Here is a 16,187-nt window from a genome sequence, read left to right as displayed (position 1 = left end):
AGGGAGCTGAGAAAGCATACCGCTTCATTGTTGACTTGCGAGAGGTTAACAAAGTAGTCATACCTCAGTACCCCGTGGTCTCGGACATCACCACCATCCTCACCCTGATTCCGTCCACTGCCACCACCTTTACCGTTATTGATCTCAAGAACGCATTCTTTTCCATCCCCATCCACCCAGACAGCCGCTACCTGTTCGGCTTCACCTTAAAAGCCCGTTCATACAGATTCTGTAGGGCACCCCAAGGCTACACTGAGAGCCCCAGCATTTATAGCCAAGCCCTCAAGAGACAACTAGATGCAGTCCAACTACCAGATGGAGTGGTGTTAATACAGTACGTATTCTTTTGGCGGCCGACACCACTCCACTTGCAGTCACAGCCACCATTCACCTCCTCCACTTCCTTGCGGAGAACGGTCACAAGGTCTCCAGGAAGAAGTTACAATTCTGCCAACCCCAAGTAACATACCTAGGCCACCTTCTATCCAAAGACGGGAGGAAACTTACACCTGACCGAATTCAGACCATCCTAGAAACCCCTGTCCCCAAAACTCAGAAGCAAGTGCGGTCCCTGGTCGGCCTCACCTCCTTCTGTCAACAGTGGTTGCCAAACTTCAGCCTTATTGTAAAGCCTCTGCTTTCCCTGCTAGCTAAAGACGCCCCCTTCCCCCTCCCCTGGACACCCGAATGCCAGTCCTCCTTCAAAGAATTGTGAAATGCCCTTTGTTCAGCACCAGTCCTAGGAACCCCAGACTACACTAAACCTTTCTCCCTCTACACCCACGAAAGGGAGGGATGTGCGTTTTCTGTCCTAACCCAGTCCATAGGTCCTAAACAACGCCCTTGTGCCTACTTCTCTGCTACTCTTGACCCTGTAGCCAGAGCTTTGCCCGCCTGCCTTCGAGCAGTAGCCGCCACTGCTGTCTCTATCCGGCAAAGTGAGGGGATCGTGCTCTCGAACCCCCTCACTGTGTTAGTACCCCACGCAGTTGACACCCTCCTGAACCAGACCAAGACTCAACACCTGACTAGCGCACGACTGACTGGTTATGAACTGACTCTGCTTGCACCCCACATCACATTGAAGCGATGCACCACTCTGAATCCAGCTACTCTGCTACCTCTCCCTGACACTGACCCCAATGCGTCCCCTATACATGACTGTGTGACCCTCACCGACGAACAGACCAAGAGTAGGGTTGACCTCCGAGATACTGCCTTCCCAGATCCTGATGGAGAGCTGTGGGTAGATGGCTCATGCATCATGCTCCCCGACGGTACCACCTCAGCCGCCTATGCAGTCACCACGGCTCGAACAGTTGTCGAGACAGCCCGCATCACACAGCGATCCGCACAGGCGGCTGAACTGATTGCTCTCACACGAGCATGCATCCTAGCAGCGGGGACAACCGCAAACATTTACACCGACAGCCAGTATGCCTTTGGGGTGGTTCACCACTTTGGGCTCCTATGGAAGGAGAGGGGATTCCTGACTTCCCATGGCACACCCATCCTACATGGAGATCTAGTCTCCGCTCTGACCGAAGCAGTCCTCCTCCCCACACGGCTAGCTGTGATCAAATGCCAGGCACACAAGAAGGTGACAGACATTATTGGACAGGGAAATGCTCTGGCTGACATCACTGCCCGAACCACAGCCGAGAATAGGTCAACAACACGCATGTACGTGACCAGGTCACAAACTGAGAAATGGAAGGATGCTAGGGAAACGATTAGGGACATCCAATTAGCCAGCTCACCACGCGAATTCACTGAATGGGCACGGGTGGGATTGAAGGACGATGACGGTTGCTGGCGAACTAAAGACACGAACAAATGGTTGCTACCTGACTCGTTCCTGATTCCCATGCTAACCATGACACACTCCCCCGCGCACATAGGGTCTGCCCCCATGATCGAACTCATCTCCAAGGTCTGGCACAACGACAAGATCCCAGACTCAGCCAAACGTCTGGTCCAACAATGCCTGGTATGCCTCCAACACAACCCTGGTAAAGGAACTGCTGTACCCCGGGGAGGGTTTGGGGTTCCTAATCATCCCTTTGAGGTCCTACAGATGGACTACATCCAGTTAGAAAGGTGCCAAAGCTTGAAGTACGTACTTGTCGTTGTGTGTGCTTTCAGCAAGTGGGTAGAAGCTTACCCGACCCGCGACAACACTGCTATGACTACCGCAAAGGTATTGCTGAAAGAATTCTTCCCCCGTTACGGCCTTTGTCGAATTTTGTGGAGCGACAACGGCCCCCACTTTGTAGCCGAAGTTATCCAACTCATCTTAAAGGGGTTGGGTATAAAACAAAAGTTCCATGCGGTCTTCCATCCCCAATCTGCAGGCTTGGTTGAGCGACATAATGCCACACTGAAGCTCAAAATAGCCAAAATAGTTGCCACCACAGGACTGAAATGGCCAGACGCTCTCCCACTAGCATTGCTATCAATGCGTTCCACTCCCACCAAACACCACTTAACCCCCTACGAGGTCGTCTTCGGGCGGCCCATGAACCTTTGGACCGCACCAAAACCAACATCCATTCACGACGTCCCGGACGTCCTCATGTCTGACTATTTGTACAACCTAACTAAAACATTGTCTGTTATCCATCAGCAGGTGCTGCAAGCCATTCCCGATGCTTCCAGGGGCCCCGGACACGATATCCAACCAGTAGATTTCGTCCTAGTGCGTAATTTCCAGCGTGCAAGGAGTCTGGAGCCCCGGTGGACGGGCCCCCTGCAAGTCCTGATCACCACCCGAACAGCTCTTCGAGTGGAGGGGAAACGCAATTGGCTGCACGCACATCATTGCAAAAAGGTATCACCGACCCTGTCGACAACCGACAACATCACCGGCCAAGAAGAACTCCTGGACGAAGGCCGACCATCCCTGAGCTGCTACCCGGATACAGAGACACTTGAATTAATGAAATATCCCGATCCCACTGTGCCGTCCAAAGAAGGGTATAACCTGCGACGAAAGGAGGGAACTTCGGCTAAACAGACCACGAACTAAGTTGAAATCTCGAGCCGGGAGCCTAATCACCTCAAAGGCCTCCAGAAGAGAAATTAAACAAAGTCTGTGTTTCTGCCCGCTACCGAGTCCCTTGAAGGTGATGGAAGCGCCCGACATGAAGATGATGGAAGAAACCGGACGTCCGAATACCCACTACAAAAACCCAAAGACTGACAAAATGCACAGCTCAAAGACTATCGTACTTTATATTACCCTACTCTTTTGCCTTCTCCTCATGATCACCTTCTGGATCGTGGAAGAGAGTGCACCCGCTCATGAGACATTGTTGACCACTGTCCAACCTACCACCATGAAAGAACACTATTTGATCTCACTTTCACCCCAACTCCGAGAAAGGCGTAAGGAGTTCTGGAATAACTCTTTTGTACAGTTGCTCCACCAACACAATCTTGCCGCCAATGCAACCAACTGCTGGATCTGTGGATTGCTGCCACATGCCACTGGACATTCTATCCCTTTCATCCCTTCACCCTTCTCTGTCCATGGCTCTTGCCTCGCTTGGCTAATCCTCCTGCAAGAAAGCTACAAGGACAATGCTACTTCCGGCAAAACTATGTCACACTTCTACCATGGGTTCTGGCTGAACAGAACTGGAAAAACTTCTGCTCCCTTCTGTCCTTTGAAATCAAACACTTCCTTTCATATGGACATCCCTGCCAAAGAGCGAGTCGAAATGCAGGTGTTCAACAACCCAGCCAGACATACCTTCTCTTACCTCCGGAAACGAACGGCCGCCACCCTGACGGTGGCCCTATCCGTCATCAACATCACAGGTCTTGTGTGTATCGAAGGTCTGGGAACGCAGCTGGTGGGCCACAGTTCCTGTCTCATCACCCGAACATTGGACTCAGTTGACCCACCCTCCTTTGTTACCTCCCCAAATATGTACTTCGTCTGTGGTACTAAGGCCTACACCTGGCTTCCGAAAGGGTGGGGAGGCACCTGCTACATCGCTTTTATCCTTCCTCCAACATATGTGGCTCCAGCAAACCATCACCGGCAGAAACGTGCAAAGGACATTGTACAAGCCGACTCCACTGGAGCACAGTTCATGGATGCAGTAAAGGGACTTGTTCCACTGTGGGGTCCAATGGCAAACAGCCGTGCCATCCGGCACCTGACCCAGGCAGTCGAAACCACAATGAACATTACAGCCGGCATCCTCACCAACAACACTGCTGAGCTTCAGGCCGTCCGCCTGGTAGCTCTTCAGAACCGCCTCGTTCTAGACGTGGTTCTGGCTGATCGTGGAGGAGCATGCCGCATCATTGGGTCCAGCTGTTGTACCTACGTACCGGATAACTCACCCTCAGTCTACAAGGCGATTGAACACCTCCACAGACTTTCCGCAGAGGTCCATCAGGAGCAAGAAGGATGGTCGCTTGGGAGTTGGTTTTGGGACACTATTAAAAGTTGGGGGTGGAGGTTGTTTACGTTTATCCTAATACCAATTGTGATCCTATGTGGATGTTGCCTAGGGATTCAGTGTTTGCCACCCTTATGTTCGCTCTTCATAAACTGCATCTGCCCTAAGACTCTGAACTTTGAAGCAGAACGTATGAAAGCTTTATACGAGGTAGAAGTTCGTGGCATTATGGGGATAGATCCGAACTAAACAAGCTGGCGAGATATGTTAAAAGGGAGGACTGTGGAAATGTAGCTCGTAACTGAACATTATCTGCGCCATCTTGTCTCTCCCCAGCGCGACACACAGAAAAACGCACGGCAGCCATTTTAGGCACTCTGGTCTCTCTCCCTGCTCATTGCCGATCGCCGGCGCATCCCCCTGGCGCTGCGAACACCCCCCCGTGCGCCGGCCACCCCCGCTCTCTCATACATGGGCCATAAACCCTCTCCTTCTGCGCGACCCTGCCATGGAACCACATCCCACGCCTGACCGACATCCCATACATGGTCATACATCTCTTTGATAACCCCCTTCCTCTGCGCCCGATTGTCCGAACCGATCCCAGGCCATCACCTAGCCCTGCGGATGCAGTTTATTGCCCCTACTGTAAGGGAAACACCCCACATCAAAGGGATTACAGTAGATCAAGGCCTCCCACCCCCTGAGACCCGACACACACCCCCGGGAATTGGCGGAATGTCCAGCTGTGTGATAACCATCTCCTACTGTGGGTGGGGTGGGGACTTCTACTGTAGCTATGTGTGGGAGCGGATCTGAGCCGGGGATTCTGAGGATGTTCTTTCATGTATCAAAGCGATCTCAAGAATGTGCCATGTATGATAAACCTGCAATAAAGTCATAAACGTGTGTATAAGAGACCAGGTCTCAGAGATGCAGTTAGAGCACCTCGTGACGATACCTTGCTGTCTGATCTGATGTGTTCCACTCCGACGGAATAAAACTTTGTTTCCTGCCTTCCAGTCTCCGGCGCCTGCCTCTTTGTTGGTTAATTTTCGAATGGTATAAGAGGCGACTACCGCCGGGCAATACTTGAAAGGTTATCGACTGCAACTGCCTCTACCATTTAACAGGTGGGCTTGCAGCACTGATTGTGCCACCCACAGAAGCGGCCTGGTAAAATGTGTCTAGGTCTGCCATTGCAAAACCTGCGTGCAGTCTGGTACTGACATGCTGACTGGGCAAGTGCACACACTTGCCAGTCCCTAAACCTTCCCTTAACTTCATGTTAGTCACCCCTATGGTAGGCCCAAGGGCATGGTGCATTGTAAGCATAAGGTAGGACAAGCCCTGATGTGTGTGGCATGTCCTAATAGTGAATTACAGCCATTTTCGTTTTTCACTATTGTAAGGCTACCCTGTTCTCATAGGCCAGAATGGGCTGTTAAGATTGTTACATCCCATGATCCTAACAGACCCAGGGAACATGGTAGAAAATCGAGTTTAGTATGCCTGAACTCAGAATATTAAGGTACATCTTTTAGTAAGGTTTATTTTAATATTCTGCGTTTGCAAATGCCACTTTTAGAAAGTTGGCCTTTGCTTGCCTAACCATTTCAGCCCGCCTCTGTGTGATGTGTATCTGCTGTCTGGCTTGTGTGAGTGACAGGGCTGGGGAAACCCAGATGGGCAGGGCTAGGTAGCCTGGTGGTGAATAGGAAGATTGACATATAGATGGGTGGGAGGAGTACACCTGGACTCTGAATAGGGCTGTGCTCTGCCACCACAATGCTGGCTCCGCCCCCTGTGGAGCATCTGATAGCTCTGCCTGCACCCTGAAAGAAGAAGCCTGCATCCCATCAACAAAGTGCTCCAGAACTGGACTGAACTAGGCAAGGGCCCCCCTGGCCTGAGAGAACAAAGGATTTGTGGTATAAATGTAGGAGCCCTGCTTCTAAGAAACTAGATCCTGTCCTGCCAAGAAGAAACCTCTGTCCGACCTGAAGGAACTGGAAAAGCTGCATGGAGGAGTACTGTCCCTGACCTGGGGGATTGGCCTGCAGTGGTTGCCTTGCTGCTGAAGAAGAGGAAGAAAAGACTCAAGGAACGTTTATTTGCCTTGTGCTGAGAGATCTCCAAGGGCTTGTGAGTAAGCTTGCCCCCTGAACGAAGTCCCAGGACCAGTGGACTTCACCGCCGTGAGATCGCCTTGGAAAACGGACCGTTTTCCCCGCATCTTCGACTCGAACTGCTGCGTACGTCTCGCTGATCGCAGCGTACCTCCTGAAAGCTGGTATCCCGCTGTCCGGCCCGAACACTGTGACTAAGGCCCCTCTACGAGCCGTAGCTCGCACCGCAAAGGAAGGTATCGTCCGGCCTGAGCAACGCGACTAACAGGCCCCTACGAGCCGTAGCTCGCACCGTAACGGAAGGACTGCGAACCGTACTTGCTACTATCCCCTACGAACCGTACTGCCGGCGTACGCTCTTTCCCCTGCTTTGGAAAGTAGGTCTCCCCTGTGCGGAGCGTACTGTTCGCTTGTATCCAGCGCTTCGAATCAAGATTGCCAATCTCATGGTACGGCACGAACGCCGCGACGAACATTGAACGCACCGTACCTACGCACCGTCCCCTGAAGCCCTGCACGCCCAAGGTCTAACATACCGTAGTACGCATCGCACCAGGTGGACAACGCACCGTACACCGCACTTGGTGTTAGCGCTGCATCCGTGACTAACTCACCAAAAGTAAAAGGTACTGTGCCTGTTCGCACCGTAGGGTGTACGCTTCATCCCGAAGCGCCTACAGTGCATGTGAGACCCGTTCCCAAGAACTTTAAAACTATGCTAAAACCAAGAACTCTTTGTTTAATAAGTATTGTGGACCGTTTTACGTTATCTGGTCTTGTGCTAAGCCTAAACTACATATATAAAGTATTATTTTTCCATATCCCAGTGTGGAGTCCATTTGTGGGGTTGTCACTGAGTTACTGTGTGTGTGTTCACAAATGCTTAACCTGAACGCTCTGAGATAGGCCTTGTCTGCTCGCGCCAAGCTACCTAGAGGGTGAGCAGGGGTTATTGTTGGAGTGTACCCCCCTACCCTGACTAGAGGAAAGGTTCCCTGCTTGACACAAGTACCTACCCGTGCCAACCAGAGAACCCGGATTCTATCAGTCAGCTCAGGCAGATATATTTCCACCGCAGACCACACAACAAGCTAATTAACGTCTACTTGACTTCCTGAACGCCATGGTGCTGGTGGACGCGTGGCAAACTCATAATCCAACAACACAACTGTACACGCTTCACTCGGGAGCACGCAATAGTCTCTTCAGAATAGACTACATAATTACACTGTCGGACCTGGTGGGGAAGATTAGGGAAATACACCACCTGGCAAGGGGAATATCGGACCACTCACCACTTTGGGCGGTCTATTCAGAGGAGAGAGTACGAAAATTGACTCATTGGGCTCAAAATCCCCAAGATAAAAGGACTGCTTCAAGTGATGAAAAACTATTTTACAGAAAACGTGGGGTTGGTCCAATCTGCACAGACATTATGGGAGGCATACAAGCCTGTGATAAGAGGGAAAGCCATTTCCTTGGTAGTAGGACATAGAAAAGAGAAAAAAAGTAGTGACCAAAAAACTAGAGTGCGAGCTCCTGCAAATCGAGGAAGCCCTAACTGATAGTAAAAAAAAAAAGAATACCGTGAACTGGCCACAGACGCAGAAAGGCCCCACTATATGGTGACCAGATACAAAATAGATGAATTGGGGGACAAGACAGGGAAAGTTCTCCCCTGGTTAGACCGGCGTGAACAAGCCAATAGGCTAGTTACCCCAGTAACTCGTGAGAAGGAGAGAAGCTTAGAGAACCACAGCAAATTTCAGATGCATTCGCTGCATATTATATTGAGGTGTACTCGCCCTCCAAGTAATCAACAATGGAGAAAGCCATGGAACTGCTCGCAGACATTCCCCACCCCACTATCAATACAGAGGCTTTGACACTAACAGAGGGTGAAAGAACAAAGGAAGAGATAGCGCAAGCGATCCAAAACACACGATTGGGGAAAGCAACGGGGCCCAAACGGTCTTCCGATCAAGCTATATAAACTTGCAACAACCACGATAGCCCCCCACCTGAAAAATATTCACCTGGAAAGCCGGGATCAGGGAATAATGCCCGCAGACCAACATCTTGCTTCCATAATAGTGATTCATAAGGAGGGAAAACTAAAAGACAACTGTGCAGCCTATCGTCCTCGATGCCCGCATGGCCTTCGACACTGTGGAATGGCTATACAAGTTTACAGTATTAGACAAAATGGGATTTGGCCCCAACTTCATGGACTATATTATACTGCCCTATTCTGACCTCATAGCACAAGTTGTGGTTAACAATACAACGTCTTACAGATTTCCCCTGAGGAGGGGTACAAGGCAGGGATGCCCCCTATCACCTGTGGGTTTTGCCTTGATGTTGGAACCATTAGCTTCCTGGGTACGGAGGGACCCTTTGATTAGGGGATTGCAATGGACTGATGGATGGGAAGACAGAATATCCTTATACACAGATGATATCCTACTTTACTTAGCATCGCCCAAAACCTTAATTCACAAGGTGTTGAATATATTCACCAACTTCGGTAGATATTGGGGCTATAACATAAATTGGACAAAATCCACCATTTACATACTGCATGGACAGTTCCCCACACTTCCCACGAAATGTTAGACAGAGGTGGTGATGGAGGGTTTCCGATATCTATGGGGTTTTTATAACAGTAAACCCAGATCTCGTCTATAACCACAATCTCTTGCCCCCATACAGCACATACAGGGAGATGTACATCACAGGAGGACGCTGCCTCTCTCCCTGCTAGGGAGAGTGGCCCTTGTCAAAATGATGGCGCTTCCCTGATTCCTCTATATCCTACGGAAGACACCATTTACTATGCCCCCGAGTACTTCAAAATAATAGAAAGTGAACAAAGACTGCTATTGTGGGAGGAAAAGCTTTCATGAATCGAGCACCAAAACTTAGTTCTGGGATGGTACGATGGGGTTATCGCACTGCCTGACATATGTAAATATCACTGGGCATCGCAATTGGTAGCCATTAATCAATGTATAAACCAATCACCGGAGGAGCCCACTTATCGCATGGATAGATACGTTTTAGGCAAGAGGGGATATACTAAAGTACTCTATACTTCACCCTGTCGCCTGCCTCTGACGGGCCCATCCAAAATTGCGGTCCAGCTTTGGCATATGGTTCAGAAACAGATTGTATGGGAAAACAAGACACACCCCATTGTGGGATGCGGAAACTTTAGGGGCCATGGGCAAGTATCAGGGCTTCAATAAATGGGACCTAATATGCATTTCCCATGTGGGTGATCTGTGGGCAAGGGGAGACGTAAGATCTTTTGAGATGCCCCAGCAAGAAAACAAGCTGTCCAATACTGAAGTGTTTTGTTATCTACAGATTAAGCACACACTACAAGCAGCAATTCCTCAGGACACGGAACTCCCGGAGTCTTCCCCACTAGAGGACAGAATCCTAACAGACCACATGAGCAAGAAAGCCATATCCCTAATGTACCAGAAACTGGGTAATAATTTCGCAGACCCCCTCGCTATGCTCAAAGGAAGGTGGCAGGCAGATATTATGGAGCTAGAAGTTGAAGAATGGCAGGATGCTCTGTCATCCCCGAAAGAAGTAGCCATATCGGGCAAATTCAGATTAATACAACTAACTAAAAATACTCCACAGAATATGCTACTCGCACAGCAATCTGGTTAAAATGGGTAGAGCAGTAGACTGTAGGAGGGGGTGTGGCAAAGAGGAAACATACTATCACATACTATGGGACTGCCCTCACATACAACAATATTGGGCCACCATAGTACGGAAAATGACAGAGGTCACACGGATAGAAATGGCCCCCGCTCCGAGCTGGTGCCTCCTTAATGTATGGAAACCCACAGACCTCAGCGAGAAAGGGAGGGTCCGGGTAAGAATAGGATTGTTAATCGCAAAGCGCAATATAGCTAAACACTGGGGGGCACCGGAAACACCAAACTGGCGAGAGTGGATAAGGGACCTTAATTGGTGCATGATAGCAGAAAAAACAGTGTACGAAAGCAGGGGATGCCCCAGGAAGTGGGAGCAGATCTGGAACATGTGGAATACTTTCTGAGGGAACTTGTGTGTGAACCCGGGTGGCGAAACGCAGCAGAGGACAGACCAGATGGATAATTCCCTGTGACACCAAGACACAAAAGCAAATAGGTGGGAGGCTGCGGAGGCAGGAGAGTACACCCATGAAAGTAAAATATGTATATGATATTGTAAAAGGTTCTGAGTAAATCGCATTATATCCTGTCAAAAATCAATAAACAGATGTAAAAAAAAAAAAAAGAAGCCACCCTTGGATTCCACCAGACATCTTCACAGACTTATCCAGAGACCTTTCTTTCCGAGTCGCCCATTGTCGTCTATGAGAGGTTCTGACGTCACTTCACCCCATGCACCCGGCTTCCCTGGTGCAGGCAAATTGGTTCATGAGGTGTCCATTGGTGGTGTGGTTCTGCAAACCTCCGCATGCCAAAGGGTTTCTTTGGGGTCCTCTGGAATGGGTCAGTTTTCTTTAAAACAACAACTGCGACTTCTCCGTTGACTTCTATTGAACACGCAGCTGTGTTTCCACTCTGCACACAGCCTCCTTAGGGTTCCTTAATACTGACCGTTGGTGGTTCCTTGTTCCTCAAGCTCTTCTTGTCCTTTGGTCCAAGTCCCATTCTCCTTTGAAGTTCGCATTCCACTTATTTAGTATATGGTTTGGTCTCCCCCTGCAGACCAGTATATATTTGTGCTACTTTCCCGGTTTATTTCAAGTATTCCTATGTGTAATATTGATATCTCTGGATAGGAGATAGATCAAGTGATAGTGATTGTGTCGTGTTAATAAATATACTTACTTTTCATAGACACTGTGTGGTTCTTTCTTATCTAATCTGCACTATTGATTAAATGTGGTAAAACAAGCTGCTTTACAATCATTCAAGATACACCTGTAGGCTGCTCTCCACAGCTACCCCTTTGAAAGCTTTCAGGTTATCAAAAACCACTAAAATCACCATAAGGGTGGCCTGGATTAGTGCAAGGTGCATCACTCCTTAAAGTGTACACCATATACTAAGCCAGCCTCCTACACTAACATTTTTCCTGGGCATTGCGGATACTAGATTAATGATGGTGCATCCCGTACCAGGGCATAGCAGATAACGGCCAAAGGGCGGTCCTTTATATAGTGGAACATTTTGGACACTGACCTAGGAATTATGTTTTCCATACTGGTACACTGTGGATGCAAGACTAGTAAAGGCTATTTACATACTGGACCACTGGGATTTCTTCCCAACAGAAGGTGCTTCAGAAAGTGCGGAGGTATTGATCTGCAACCAATATATTTGATGACCTGGGCTGGAAAAATACATTAGTTTGGTCAATTTTTCCAACCATCTGTTGGAGCGGAGGGTAATCCTAATATTCACTCTTTGAAAGGGTTGCGCTAACTCGCTTAGTCAGTGTAATGTAAGACTTCGTTTTTGGTGTAATTATTACAATCATGCAGGAGGTCAATCTTTGTTTCATCTAGTTACATCAAAGTGAAGGACAAATAGTAACAGAGGCCCCACAGAGGCCCCACAAGGAGAAATCACTGGCACACTGAAAAGTCATATACTGAGTAACCAAAAACTGCTGTCAACAATTACATTTTCTGACATTCAAGGAACCTGAGCCCTACAATCAGTTTAGAAAGAGAACTATTACTGCAAAAAACTTGGAAAACTTCCATAATTCTGTGCAGGAGAAAGATGTTCGATGATTTTGGAGTCTTGTGGCATGGACCACCGGGTCGATGGGTTTTGAAGTAAAATATTCAGTTAATTTCAGAAGAAACTTAGGGGCACAGAATTTCGGAGCTCGGAGCTACACCAAAATCAGCAGCGCCACGCTCTGGCATTTTTAAAACACAGGGATGCGCCATAGTCACAGGAATACGATGCACCCCTGTGTTTCCCCAAGTGGTGGCGCAAAAAAAGCTGCCTAGTGCCAGCACAGGCACCATGCTGTCATGATTGCTTTTGTGCAGGAAGGGGCACCTTCCACCACATAAAGAATCGTTCATGGCAATTTGCTCCTTCCATGTGTGCAGCAGAATGCCCGGGGTTGGAAGCCCCTGTTCTGGGATCTGTTCCTCAGTCCACCAGTTTTCAAAGTGCCCAGATGGGGACCAGCTGGCCTGGAATAAGAAACTCTGATTGGGCCCTATGTTGGAAGCCCCCAGCCGTGGACTCAATTCTTTTGCCCATTGTGTCACTTGATGCCCTGGCCTCGGCCATGATAAGAAGCTCTGAGTGGGCCCAGAGTTGGCCCTAGATTGGAATTCTTTGGCACTGGGCTTCATTCAATGGTCCACCATCTCTCAAAGTGTCTGGGAGGGGGACCCATCATTGACTAGGCCCCAAGTCAGAGTTCCGGTAGGCCTGGGTGGAAGCCTCTGGCCCTTGACTCTGTTCCATGGCCCACTGTGTCACTTGGCACCCAGGATGGGGAACTGCAAGCCCGAGCAGATCCCATGCTTGCCTGGGGATATGAAGCTCTGGCCAGGCCCTTGGCTCTCTTCTCCAGATTGCCATGTCACAAAGTGCCTGGGACAGGTTCCTGCAGGCACCGGGAAGTCTCCCCTGCTGGCCCGGGAAATAACTTCCTGTGACTTGGCTCTGACCCATCCTGGGCCCCTTTCACTAGCCTGCCTGGTCTCATATTGACTGGGACAGGCCCACAGAGGTCTCCCCTGCCTGTGTAGGTTCTGAAGCTCTGAACAGGCCACGTGAGGCCCCTCCATAGCCCTTCTTCTGATACCCAGCTCTGAGATCCGAGAACCCAGGTCTGTGGATTATTAGGGACAACATGTGAGGGACTCCCTTGTCCGTCACTCTCCCCAAGTGCAGTGAGGGCCTCCTGGGGCCCTGGCCAGGACTGGAGAGTCAAATGAGCTTTTATCTGGACTTCCAAGTCAGCCCAGCCAGCACATTCAGAGTGCATTGCTGGCTCAACGCTCCTCCAGCAGGGAGCCCTGCATGGTGATGTCGGCTTTGAATCCTTGCCTGGTATTCAGGAAGCAAGGCTAGGAGTAAAGGCCCATCAGACCGAGCAGGAAGTCAGCCACAGATTCAGGCCCTTGGGTCCCACCTCTTTCTCGATTCTGTGGGCAGTGGTGCTTGACAATTTTTAGTTGGAGGAGAGATTTGTCTGGTTAATTCCAATAACGAGAACTAGTTGTGTGACTTCCAGCAGTTGGCGTTCAGCTTCTTAGAGGCACAAGTGGTGTTCAGCAACAAAAGCTCGAGAAAGAACACGTTTGTAATGCCCTTAGATGTTCGTGGCTGAACGGATCAGTGTAGGTCTAGCCTTGCTGGCAGGTGCAAGTAACCTTTGGAACCCCGGTCATAATAGGAATAGCAATTATTTTCCATGAACGAGGAATTCCCAGCAAGTACGGGTCAGAGGCTTGTGTTGATTAAGCCCCTACCCTTTGTACACACCACCCGTCGCTACTACCGATTGACTAGTTTAGTGAGGTCCTTCGGTTGGCACCACCAGGTTCAGTAACAGCTTTCGTGGAGTGCTGAGAAACAATCAAACTGGATTATCTAGAGGAAGTAAAAGTCTGAACAAGGATTCCATAGGGGAACATCTGGGAGGGGCACAATGCAAGAAACAGCCCTCTTTAGAGGTAACCCATGCTAAACCAGCACGTACCTGGGGGTAACTGGATTGTAGTACTTCCATGGTCTGGGACCACCTCAAGTACCTGCAACTTGGGCCTGTTCCCGGCCTTCAAAGGTTTCAAGGGGCATATCAACAAGTCGGCGATAAAGCGGCGATATTTTTATCACGTTATCAACAAGGCGACGCTAACCCCTGTTAGCGTGAGTTTTTCGGCGATAGCTACCGGATTTTTATCGCCTTCCAAGCCAGCGATAATTATCGCTAATGACATGTAAGGTAGGCGTTCCTGACTGAAATTTCACACAAAAAGTCGCTAACACAGCTGCTCCATATTAACAAGATTATCTCCAAAATGCTTAGCTACAAAAAAACGCACGCTAACTCCTGCTAACTCCAGTTTCTAACACCTGATAAAAACCTGACTTAAACTGGAGATAAGTGGGTGTATATAAGGGAGAGGTGGCCCGAGCCTTCCCAGAACAGCCACAGAAGCCATGGAGATAGTCATCATGCAGCTTGGAGTTCCACCAATGCAGCAACAACAACAACCACCACCAATGCCACCACCACCAGGACCACCACCACCCATGCAGCGACGAAGAAGACAGCGCTCACTGCGCAGACGTGTCTACCTCACAGACTTAAGGCCAGAGGAAGTCATAGCCCACTACAGGCTCAAAAGGATATCCATCCAGCACATCCTGACCCTCATTGCCCACAGGCTGACGCCACCAACACAGCGGACAACCAATATGCCTCCGCAGACTAAACTGCTCGCTGTGCTGCACTTGGCCTCTGGGACATTCCAACCAACAACAGCCAGAGTCAGTGGCGTTTCACAGGCATCCTTCTCAACCTTCCTCCCCACTGTCTTGGATGCCATACACAGCCTAATTCCGCAGCACCTATACTTCCCCAACACTGTGCAGGAGCAGATTGCCATCAAGCAAGGATTCCATGCCATTGCTGGCATACCACAGGTGAGCGGTGCAATTGGCTGCACACATGTACCATTTGTGTCCCCTGCTGACAGCAAACACATCTACCGCAACAGGAAGCACACCCATTCAATGAATGTGCAGGCAATAGTGGACCACCGCGGACTGTTCACAAATGTCGTTGCCAAATTTCCAGGGAGTGTGCATGATGCATTCATCTTCCGACAATGCATCAGAAACCAGCGCTTCCAGGATGGCATATATGGAAATGCATTGCTTGTCGGTAAGTACCAACTGAACACACCACATGCACAAAAAACACTATCATGTTGACCCATCTAGAGGGAGGATGTAAATACATTGCCTAGGTACTGATTGGGGGGGTGGGCACAAAATGCATGGGCACATGTTAATGTATTGTGTACGAGGATGAGGTATACAGGCTCCACTGTGTAGAGCATGGCTACTCACAGTATGGCCCACATGCTGCCAGCGGCCTGGCAAGACTTTCTTGTTGGGCCGTGGACCTTGCAGACATTGTACCTGTGTGCCATGTCTGCAGATTTCAGAAGAGTACCACCAAACACTGGCGCAACAGCGCGGACTCCGAGAGACTCTGCACCATGGGGGCTGTGCGAGTCCAGCGAAAGACAGAGTGGAGATGCATGTGCACCAAGAGGTGAAACACAACAAAAAATAGTTAACAAGTAAATGGTCCATGAAAGACCTGTGAAGTACTGGGGTGTGGCTGTGTGTGTGCCCAGGAAGCTGTCCCAGCCCAGGCTGCCGGGGGGGAGGTGACAGAAGGTGACAGAGGGAGAGAGAGACAAAGAGACACAGGGAGGGAGACAGAGGGAGGGAGACCGAGAGCGACCGAGGGAGGGAGACAGAGGGAGGGAGAGATACAGCAAGGGAGGGAGAAACAGAGCGGGGGAGGGAGGGAGGCAGAGAGAGGGAGGCAGAGAGAGAGAGTGAGAGAGAGAGGTGTGTGTATGCCAGGTCTGGTGGCTCAGTGACCG

At 49.8% G+C, this 16,187-nt stretch overlaps 1 protein-coding gene across 1 annotated transcript; it reads left to right on the top strand.

Moving 5' to 3' along the window:
- The first annotated feature begins 3,143 nt into the window (after positions 1-3,143).
- Positions 3,144-4,664, top strand: LOC146859058 (syncytin-2-like). The gene has a single exon (XM_085647141.1). It carries the CDS (start codon positions 3,144-3,146, stop codon positions 4,662-4,664), a length of 1,521 nt encoding a protein of 506 aa, XP_085503267.1.
- The last annotated feature ends 11,523 nt before the right edge of the window (positions 4,665-16,187 follow it).

Source organism: Triturus cristatus, chromosome 3_2, assembly GCF_964204655.1.
Source record: "Triturus cristatus chromosome 3_2, aTriCri1.1, whole genome shotgun sequence".
Classification (NCBI taxonomy): Eukaryota; Metazoa; Chordata; class Amphibia; order Caudata; family Salamandridae; genus Triturus; species Triturus cristatus.
Note: the sequence above shows the minus strand (reverse complement) of the source record. Positions and strands in the feature narration are given on the sequence as shown.